The sequence below is a fragment of the Drosophila yakuba genome, chromosome 3R (assembly GCF_016746365.2).
Source record: "Drosophila yakuba strain Tai18E2 chromosome 3R, Prin_Dyak_Tai18E2_2.1, whole genome shotgun sequence".
Classification (NCBI taxonomy): Eukaryota; Metazoa; Arthropoda; class Insecta; order Diptera; family Drosophilidae; genus Drosophila; species Drosophila yakuba.
In genome coordinates this window covers 3061244-3071760 of record NC_052530.2, presented here as the reverse complement: position 1 = coordinate 3071760, position 10517 = coordinate 3061244, and the positions used below count along the sequence as shown (strand labels likewise).

General features: G+C 44.0%; 2 protein-coding genes across 2 annotated transcripts; both read left to right on the top strand.

The window, feature by feature from the left end:
• The first annotated feature begins 2985 nt into the window (after positions 1-2985).
• On the top strand, positions 2986-7329 carry LOC6535326 (coiled-coil domain-containing protein 39). The gene is made up of 4 exons (XM_002095946.3): positions 2986-3363; positions 3424-3571; positions 3919-5727; positions 6457-7329. The coding sequence occupies exons 1-4, from the start codon at positions 3112-3114 to the stop codon at positions 7149-7151; spliced, it is 2904 nt and encodes a 967-aa protein (XP_002095982.2). The 5' UTR covers positions 2986-3111; the 3' UTR covers positions 7152-7329.
• A 698-nt stretch (positions 7330-8027) lies between these two features.
• LOC6535325 (zinc finger protein 2) lies at positions 8028-10484 on the top strand. The gene is made up of 3 exons (XM_002095945.4): positions 8028-8705; positions 9223-9796; positions 9973-10484. The coding sequence occupies exons 1-3, from the start codon at positions 8250-8252 to the stop codon at positions 10482-10484; spliced, it is 1542 nt and encodes a 513-aa protein (XP_002095981.1). The 5' UTR covers positions 8028-8249.
• Positions 10485-10517: the final 33 nt, after the last annotated feature.

The following is a 10517-nucleotide window of genomic DNA, read 5'->3' as shown; positions in this document are numbered from 1 at the left end:
GCGAATAATATATTTTGTTTAAAAACTAGAAAGTTCTTATAACGCCTAGGCAATTCTCCCTTTAAGCTAGAGTTTTGGAAAATTTTTTACTGAAAAGTTAAATATTTCTATAAATGAAAAGTTTATATAAGATGCAGTTTGTTTTTATAGAGTTTTATTTATATAAAACTGAAAACAATCCATATAAATGGGTAAATCAAAATGGGATCATCAGGACAGCGCCCCTTACGATAGTTTAAGTTTGTTCGATTCATTTAAAAATAAATCTGATGATTAACACTTAAAAATTTAAATTAGAATATATTTTAAGGAAATTAATAATAAGTTGATCCTCCTTTGTTTTCAATGACTTCACACATGCATCTGGGAAGTTGGTAGGTAATCCAAAGTAATTGTAGACCAAGTGAGATTTATTCCGGTGATCAATTCTTCTTTAGGGTCATATTGTTTACTACCCTCGTATACCTTCCTAGCCAACCATCCCCACACGTTTTCTATTATATTAAGGTCTGCGAAGTATAGTGGCCATTCCAAAACTTTTACATTATCGCTTTGAATCCCTGTTTTACCGAAAGTGCCGAGTTGAAATGCCTTCTAGAATTCCAAAGTAAGGAATTCCTTTTTAAAGTAAGGAAATGTTCTTAATACACAATTATAATCTTTCGCGTTTATTTTTATTGTTAAATACTGCAATTCCCAGGGGCCATAATAGGATACTGCGCTCCATACCATCACACCTCCAACCCGACTGTGTAAGCGATCCAAAATGTGCTTTACGCAAATCATGATAGTAATTAATATAGCCTCCAGATTAAATTTCTTCTCGTCCGTAAATACGACTTAAATACTTTTTATACACGTTACTCGTAGAGTAAAAGGGTATACTAGATTCGTTGAAAAGTATGTAACAGGCAGAAGGAAACGTTTTCGACCATATAAAGTATATATATTCTTGATCAGGATCAATAGCCGAGTCGATCTGGCCATGTCCGTCTGTCCGTCCGTCTGTCCGTCTGTCTGTCCGTATGAACGCTGAGATCTCAGGAACTACAAAAGCTAGAAAGTTGAGATTAAGCATACAGACTCCAGAGACATAGAAGCAGCGCAAGTTTGTCGATTCATGTTGCCACGCCCACTCTAACGCCCACAAACCGCCCAAAGCTGCCACGCCCACACTTTTGAAAAAGGTTTTGATATTTTTTCATTTTTGTATTAGTCTTGTAAATTTTTATCGATTTTCCAAAACACTTTTTGCCACGCCCACTCTAACGCCCACAAACCTCCAAAAACTGTCAGTGTTGAAATTTCTTCTTCGCACATCCACTAGTTGAGTAACGGGTATCAGATAGTCGGGGAACTCGACTATAGCGTTCTCTCTTGTTAAGATGTTAAATGCTCAGCTTTCTTAGTCACCCTTTGAATCTCGGTTTGATCGCGCTTACACGCGAATTTCAGAAATTCTTGAATTTTGGCGGAGGAGTCGTAAGAATTGGAAGCTATCGAAGTATAGACCTAAGATCTGCCGCGGTAACAACATGGTCTTTGCCACATTTATCGTTTTTTCCATAAGTTTCCTAGTTTTTAAAAAAGGTGGCTATAGTTTTGCGATGTCTGCCGCTTTTTTTCTGTAATTTTATAAAAAGAAAGAAAGCTATAATTTTGGATTTCTCCCGCAATTCTATATCAGGCTGTCAGGCCATCCCACAACTCGCTAAATCGCTTTTAAAATTTGGAATTTTTTAAATTTGAATTTATTTGTTAAACACACAAACCGCCAAAAACTGCCTCGCCCACACTCTATAAATATGTAAAATTTTAAAATATTTAAAATATGTTAATATTTATTTTTTTATTAGTCTCCTAAATTACTATCGACTTGCCAAAAAACGGTTTGTCACGTCCCTTCTAACGCCCACAACCCTAAGCTTTAAATTTTGTTATTTTTTACCCATTGTTCCGTTTGCACTTCCACTAGCTGAGTAAAGGGTATCCGATAGTCGGGGTTATGTAATGCTATAAGCCAGTTACAAATTACATTCCAAAACTGGAACTACGGAACTGTAACCATTAGTGTAGAGGATGTTCTGGGTGGTATCGGTAACTTTAATTAAGATGAGGTAGAGTTGGCCTTGTAATTAAGGGGGGAGGGTTGCTTAATGCCTAACAGCATTAAGAAATCGGGTTTTAGTCTGGCCATGTGATTTTGTTGCAAATAAAAATAAATGAAATTCAATTCAAAAACTACATTTTTTTTGGAGATAAAGATAATGCTGGAAAATAGTAAGGTATAATATAAGGAAAGTCTTAGGAACATCACATTTTAGGAGGGAGTTATAGAAGAGATGGTTACCAGGATTCGCAGATAACATTATATTTCTCATAAAGTTTTTGACGCAGATAATAATTTTCGGCCCAATTTACTAAGCTCTTTTTATTAATTGTTTTGAGAGGTGTTTCTTCTGGGAAATGGATCTGGAGGCTGGATGGTCTATAAAAAATTTAAAGTGTTTTGAACATTTGCCTTTCGTTGCAAAATTGGCTGTTGTAAATGAAACGCTTAAAACGATTTATTCAGGTAACGTCAAGCGATGCTCCAAAAATTGTTTAGTAAATTAAAATGTCTGTATATATGTATATCCCCTCGCAATACTAATAACTGAGAAACGGGTATCTGATAACCCAAGAGCTCGACAATAGCAAGCTATCTTGTAAATTCTTAAAAAAGTTCTTTCCGACCATTTTTTTAACCGGCTTTCCCATGTAACGGCATTTGGTTCTCATTACATTGGACTCTAACTTGCTTAATTTTATTTTTTAAAGAAATTAGTAAGTCTATGAAGTAAGTCTATTTTCATGATTTTCATAAAAAACTGGTTGTTAAGATTTATACCAAAATATTTGTCCTATAGAAGCTCGAAAATATTGATATTTTCAGAGTTGTTACTTTGTTCAATAGAAGTTGCTATGGGTAGCTGGTTGTCTGTCCTGGTTGTCATTGAGACGGAAAGGTGCTTAGGGTGCTCTGAGTTGTTTTCACATTTCAACATCAGAAGCCATAGTCGAGATATCCAATTTAATTCGGCCCAGCTGACAGGCTAATCTCATAACACGATGAATCGCACCGACGACATGAAGAGTGCCTCGCTAAACGACTACAAGCTGGAAGCCATGGCTTCCGTGGGCTGGGCGGTAGACTCGGACATTCCCATGGCGAGTGCCGAGAACTTGGCCATCCTGAAGGAACTGACTGCTCTGAGGGCGTTAAAGCTGGAGCTACAGCAGCACATGAATTCGCTGGACGAGCGCGAGATGGCAGTGGAACGGCATACCCGCAACATTGAGGGCACTATTCAGCAGAACCTGGTAAGCCTTAACTTGCTATACGTTCGCTCTGCTGCTTGTCTTTATTTCGTACCACCATAGACACTGTACAGCTCACTGAAGGATGATGTTATCAAGGAGGCGCACAATGTCCAGCTTGTAATACTGGAGCGCAACAAGATCAAGGAGGATCTGCGGAAGAATAACAAGGAGCTGGAGGAGTACACTGAATACGTCAAAGTCACTGAGCGTAAGTAAAATTTACGCTGTGAACCAAAATGGGACACGTAGAATGCGCCAAATTACAGCCATCTGTTGGAACTAAACCAATTTGCTGCTAATGAGCTCTCTGATACTTATAGCTCCATTTCATTAATTATAATGTTTTAAATATTTGCAAAAATTGGGGCGTTGCAGTGGGCTTGGCGATTTAATTAGTACACTAGAGTTAAGTAGCCGTACCTAAGACCAAGTCTCTAGCTGTTGTATAACATTCAATGATATATTTATATCATATACTGAAGGTAGTCATAATGACTATGCGATATATGCGAGTAAAAAAACCTGTAAATTACTGTTGGTTTCTTATGATATCAGGTAAGATTTGCCAGAGCAAGCGCGAGATTGATGAGCTGACTTCCCGCATCAAGTCGGCCAAGACTACCTTGGTAGAGTGGACAGAGGCCATGGAAGACGGAAACAAGGGCTACCAGCTAATCGAAAAGTACTACCTGGATGACCAGCAGAAGGCCCGGGAGCTGAACACCAAGCGGCAGCTTTTGCAGGCGGACATCGACAAGCGGCGCAAGCAGGTGGTGCTCCTTTATGACGAACAAATGACGTTGGAAAAGAATCTGGAGCGGACTGCTTGTCTCTACAGGTCTGCCCACGCGGAACGCCGCCAGATGGTGGAGACGTGGAAGAGCGCCGTGAACCAGATGACCCAGCGGGAGCACGACATTCAGCGCAGCGAGGTGGAGTATGCGGAGCTGGCCCAGAAAGCACAGCAGACGGCGCAAACCTACAAGGAGCAAGACAACCAGCTTAACGAAGTGATTGAGAACAACCGCCAGGTGGAGCTTGCGATCGAGGCCCTGAACGAGGAAAGCTCCGACATGAAAAACCAGATCCAAGTCCTGATTGATGCCACATTGTTAAAAGAGCGCGAGGTCGATGGCCTGCGTCGGGAACTGGAGAACCTCTCGAACCGGGTACACCTGCAGCGCATGGACAACCGCAGTCAAATGAAAAAGCGCGATGAGAAAGCCAAGGAGTTGGAAAACTTCGCCTCGGTAATGGAGAAGGTTAACGCTCGACTGAAGTCTGTACAGAACAAGGCCCTCAATGCGGAACAGCGGCTGCATATTCTGGAGGAGATGATGCAGGCGGAGGAGATGGCTCTGCGAAACCTGGACAAGGAGCAGGAGAAAGTCAACGAGATGCTGTACCGCACCCAGAGGCAGGTTATCGAGCTGCAGGACGAGGAAAAGGTCCTGAAGGTGCAGAACGACTCGCTTAACTCCAATCTGGCAGCCATCAAGCGCAATCAGCAGCAGGTCAATAACGAACTGAATCGGCAGACGGAGATCCACTACAGCCTGTCCTTTAAGTGCTTGGAGGCGGAGCGGCGTCTCGCCGAGATCAAGGGTCTGGCGGATGACCCCGAGGTGGAGGCTACTAACATGGCCCGGCTTAACGCCCTGGAGCAGGAGTATGAAAAGTTGCAACGCCTTATAGCCACCACAGAAGCGCAGAACAAGAAGCTAAACTACAACATGAACAACCTGGTCGTCCAGTACAACGCCGACGAGAAAGAGCTTGAAATGGTCAGGTTTAAGATTAAGGAGGCTCAGGTCTACTGCGAGGGCACCGTCAAGAGACTGCGCCAGATTCGTTACGAGAATTCCGAGCTTATAGTCGACCTCAACATGGTCAAGATGCGCTGCAGTGACCTCGAGGTTGGGATCGGGGGCTGCGAACAGGGCACCTACGACCTGGAGCAGCACCGCCTTGCCTTCCGTCGCGCCATCAAAGATCGCAACGTAGAGCTTCGCAGCCAAGAGGATGTGCTCCTCCTCAAGAAGAAGCATCTTAACGAGGAGCTCAGCACCTTGCGAGCCGACCTCGGAGAGCGGAAAAAGCAGATTGAGGCGATGAAGGCGCGCTTTGAACTTACCGCCCAATTGCTCGGCAAAAACGAGGACGGCTCTATCATGACCAGTACGCAGTTGAAGGTGGTCAGCGCCCAGGAGCGACAGATGTTGGCCGATGAAGGCGACGCCCTCAACAAGAAGGTTCTCAAGGCTGAGAAGGAAGTGGTCGCCCTGGAGAATACACTGCGCCAGTTCGACAAATCGAACGACAACTACCGCAAAACATTCCGATCTGTGGACGAAAACTCGAAGGGTGAGTAATTTTATTTTTTTGTTAGCACAAAAACAAAATGAAATACTCAATGGAATACTTATGCACGCTAAAACTTCTTCGCTCACTTTGTGGATCTTTTTATACCCGTTACTCTTAGAGTAAGAGGGTATACTAGACTTGTTGTAAAGTATGTATTAGGCAGAAGGAATCGCTTCCGTTTCAGGATCAATAGCCGAGTCGATCTGGCCATGTCCGTCTATCCGTCCGTTAGTGTTGTTAGTGTCTGTTAGTGTTGAAATATCTCCTTCTAGCTGAGTAATGGGTGTCAGATGGTCGGGAAGCTCAACTATATCATTCTCTGTTGTTTTTCTTTAGAAAAAACTAAAGTATACCCAATAAGAACTATTTTGTTTTTCTTTTTCTATTATATACCGTTTCTCGTAAAGTTAAATATTTAATAGGTAGAAAGAAGATGTTCCGAATAGGAGTTATTTGATATATGTAGATATTCTCGTTTAAGATCACTATACGAGTCGATCTGATCATGTTCGCCCGTCAATGAAATGACGTTTAAGCGACAAAATCTCGGAAACTGTAAGAACTAGACAACTGAAATTAAGCATTCATATTCTAGTGACGCATACGCTTTGGAAGTTTTTTCAGAACGTGGGTACGCCCACTCTAATGCCTACAAGCCGGGTGGCCTAGAATCGTGGTACGCCATTGGATATTGGGTGATAGATTTTGTTCTATTCTTTTAAATTCTAGATCGCGAGCGGGCCGAGTTGGAGCTGAAGGAGCTTGAGGCGGCCTACTGCCGCGAGCTTGAAAAACTAAAGGTTCTAAGATGTAAGGCGCAGCACTACCAGCAAAGGCACGCTGAGCAGCGAGCGGAGGAGGAGGACCTGATTATTAAAATAGAAAAGGCGAAGACCAGTCGGGCGGAGCACTCGTCAGTTCTGGAGAAGATTGAGCGCGAACTGGACGACCAACGACTGAAGCTGGATAGGGCGAATCGAGAGATCCGGACGCAATTGAGGGAGATCAAGGCTCGCCCCTTTAGCGAGGAGTATTTGGCGCAGTTCGAGCGCGATCTAAATCTGCAAGAGCTAGAGGCGCGAAACACCAAGGCGCTGAACATGATCACCGATCTGGCGAACAGCGACGAGGCCGGGACGGATATAATTGGAATCCTGTTGCGAAAGGGAATCAAGTTGCCGATGCACCTCAAGCGCACGTGCAGCCGTGTGTCATGGAACAGCAGCTCCTCGGCCAAGTCCTCGCAAGGCAAGGACACCGCCTCCTATCTTCGCGTTAAGGGCAAAAAGTTTCCCTGCGAGGAGGCTAGTGCTCGGTCCTCCGTCTCCGACATGAGCTCGTTGAAGGACGACACCTCTTCCACAGCCTCCCATTCCAGCCTGAGCATCATATCGCTTGAGTTGCCCTTGCCGAAGAAAAAATAATTTATTGTAATATATTTATTTTTTATTCCGTTGGATATCCGATTATTTCAACCCGTATGGCTGTATCTTCACGTGCTGGCCATCGCAGTGTTTACAAATTGACCATCTAAACGATGCAGCGAATAAAATGCGTTGCCAAAGCGGGTCAAAACAAGAGAGCATTGCGGCAATAAAAATAGCTCACAACGATTCCGTGGGGGTACAGCACGGTGTACATACACCAACGAGTGTGTGTCTAGCGGACCGTTAGTTCAGATCGTTGAATAACAAATACTCTACAATAATGCACCACAATATAGCTATCACCTTCGCTTCGGGGCTTTTTCGCTGAAATATTTTTAAGCTTCGTGTTTTCCTAATAAAATGATAAAATTACAATATTTTCGCAGTTCTTTTGTCAGCTTTCTCATTTTAAACAGGGCAATCATTGAATAAAAAGGTTAGAAAAAGAAAATTATCTTGTCTTGAGTAAGTATGTTAACAGTAACTATAATCAAACGGAGAAATCTTCAACAACAGTAGTTACTACAAAAAAAACGAATATTCCAATTAGATATTGGCTGAAAGCCAATTAGCCTGGCCATAATGATGGATCGCTAGAAAAGTCTTCATACATATTAGGCGGATTGGCCCCTAGTCGTCGTGCGTTACAAAGGCTAGAACGTAGGCTATATGGCCGCCACTGCAACATATATCGGCTAAGAATATTTCTACATATAGTATATACCCGTGCTCAGAGCTATATTTCGAAATGAGCTACCCAGAGATACGGAGAAAAGAGACTGCCTTTTTCGAGAGGTGAGTTTTCGGTGCTGTGAGTGTTTCCGAAAGTCTTCTTGGCCAATCGACGATCCGCGCCGGGCATTTCATTCTTTTTCATTATTTCGTTAGCTGGCATCGGTGTCGAAAACACAGATTGCTGGGCCCAAAAGTTTTTAAAAATCTTCACTTGCTGATATTTTTAGAAAACTGTGAATGCAGAAAGACTGTACAGTCTGGCAATGGACTCCTGAATATATGATCACTGACTGAACAGGAGGATTATCCCAATAAGAGGTAAAGAATTTGCATTAGATTCGATTGAGTGCGCTGGCGGGAATGTGTTCCACCTCGTTGCTGTGTCCGCTGTGCGCGGTGCCCAGTTTTGGCAGTATTGATGCGCTGCAGCAGAGGCTGATCAAGGCGGCGAACGGTCCACTTGCCTGTCCCTTTACCAACTGCAAGGAGCTCTTTCTGGGACTGGACAAGCTCACCATCCACCTGTTCTCGCACACCAGCCTGATGGCTCAGGAGAAAAACGGGAGTCCAGCGAATGGCCAACCAGCTTCCCCCTGCGCCTTCGTTGCCGCAGCTGCTCCCAAACGGAGGGCTAAGCGAACAAAGTCCAAGCCCGTCGTCCCACCCCCACAGCCTGTTCCTCCCACTCTTCCCGCCCACTGTGACATTTGCGAATTCGGTTTCCGGAATAGCGAGCTAAGGGACATGCACATCCGCTTAGTCCACGAAAACGCAGAGGGAGTGCCGAAACAAAAGGAGCCCCAACAGAAGGAGCTGGTAAGTATTACCAATGTTTTAATATTTACTGCTATTATCCAAAGAGAAATTTCGTAAAGCTGTTGGATTACGCGTTTTCTCATATCTCACTCATATATTCTATAGTCATTCTATACATTTGATTTAGCGCTGGCTTTAATGCCCACTGGCATTACATCTATACCAAAATCTTTTATACGCTTGCAGTAATTATCTACTTTAAGAACAACATATGTATATGTTCCATTACTTTCAATTAATTTTACTACGGTTCCTATGACAGCTATAGTCGTCCGATTTTGATAACTTTTAAATTGTAAGGTTATAATAAAATTAGTCATAAAGCAAAAAGTGACATCTTTGATAGTTACGAAAATGAAACATTGTGATTGTCGTACATCGATTTTAATAAACGTGTGACATTTAATTAAGTTTACGCGAAAATAAAGTGCATTTTTTTTTAATTTAATGGGCTTTATCCTATTCCTATTGATAAATGAGTAGTTATAAGCGAAATTCCGATTTTTCTTTCATACAGGACCAGGAGCCCTACAAATGTCATCTCTGCTCCAAGACGTTTCGTATGAAGGGCTCCCTTCGAATTCATCTAAAGGTAGTGCACATGATGGGAGTGCCCTTCTCCAATCCCAGTCCCGCGCCCACCACCATTGCAGTTTCGCCAAAGCTGAGCATTTGTGATCGCATTCGACACACAGAGCCTGGAGCCCTTGGCTCCAACTCCATGTGCACCACATCCCAGCCATATGCTCTGAGTGGGGCGCTGAGCATGCTCCAGCAGTCCCCCAGCTCGCCGGAGTCGGGTACGCTCACCCCGAAGCTGTGGGAGTGCGACGTGTGCAGCAAGTCCTTCACCACCAAATACTTTCTAAAGAAGCACAAGCGGCTTCACACCGGCGAAATGCCGTACACGTGCGAAATCTGCGCAAGGACCTTCACTTTCCAGCAGTCGTACCACAAGCATTTGCTCTACCACAGCGAGGTAAAGCCTCATGTCTGCGGGGTTTGTGGACGCGCCTTTAAGGAACTGTCTACTCTCCATAACCACCAGAGGATTCACAGTGGCGAAAAGCCCTTCAAATGCGAAGTCTGCGGTAAGTATTGATCATACTCTTTAATTATGCAGCTACACTTACCTATTGCGATGAAAAAAAGAAAACATTCTTTTTATATCTGTTATTTGGTTAACCAACTTCAAAATAAACATACACCTATGCCAAGTGCACTTTCTTTACCCGGTCACTTTTCTGTATGTCGGACTCATCCACAGGCAAGAGTTTCCGGCAGCGAGTGTCCTTCCTTGTCCACACGCGCATCCACACAGGAGTGATGCCCTACAAGTGCGAGCTTTGCCAGAAGACGTTCAGGTACAAGGTCAGTCAAAGGACCCATCGATGTCCCACTGAGGAGGCCCAGACACCGGAGCAGCTGATAGAGGCGTTCCTCGAGGTCAACGACTCCCCCACTCAGCCCTCCCCAGCTAGCGCCGAAATAACTGCCATCAACAGGAGCTCGATTGCAGATCCGGAACAGGAGGCACTGCTCTCGCAGTCAATCGACGACATTGTAGTGGAGCAGTGCCAGAAGCTGGGCATCTGTGGTGTGGAGACAAGGAAGGAGGGGCAGCTCATACCCCTACAGCCGGTTGCGGTTGTACAATTTAGCGGGAACGGCTCTCCACTGCAGCAACTCCAAAACTTGAGAATCTACTCGCCGCAACAAACGGAGCTACCCAGTTCCGATGGCGAAGTTTTTCAACGCTTTTTGATGGACGCCACGTAGGTGGAACGAAGATATATGTACATTAATACCCTT

Bases quoted from the DNA above. Each gene is read 5' to 3' on its own strand.
- LOC6535326 (XM_002095946.3), top strand. From the start codon at position 3,112: ATGAATCGCACCGACGACATGAAGAGTGCCTCGCTAAACGACTACAAG. The intron at 3,572-3,918 runs GTAAGTAAAATT...TTATGATATCAG, and splicing joins ATACGTCAAAGTCACTGAGC to GTAAGATTTGCCAGAGCAAG. The intron at 5,728-6,456 runs GTGAGTAATTTT...TTTAAATTCTAG, and splicing joins TGTGGACGAAAACTCGAAGG to ATCGCGAGCGGGCCGAGTTG.
- LOC6535325 (XM_002095945.4), top strand. From the start codon at position 8,250: ATGTGTTCCACCTCGTTGCTGTGTCCGCTGTGCGCGGTGCCCAGTTTT. The intron at 8,706-9,222 runs GTAAGTATTACC...TCTTTCATACAG, and splicing joins AGCCCCAACAGAAGGAGCTG to GACCAGGAGCCCTACAAATG. The intron at 9,797-9,972 runs GTAAGTATTGAT...ACTCATCCACAG, and splicing joins CTTCAAATGCGAAGTCTGCG to GCAAGAGTTTCCGGCAGCGA.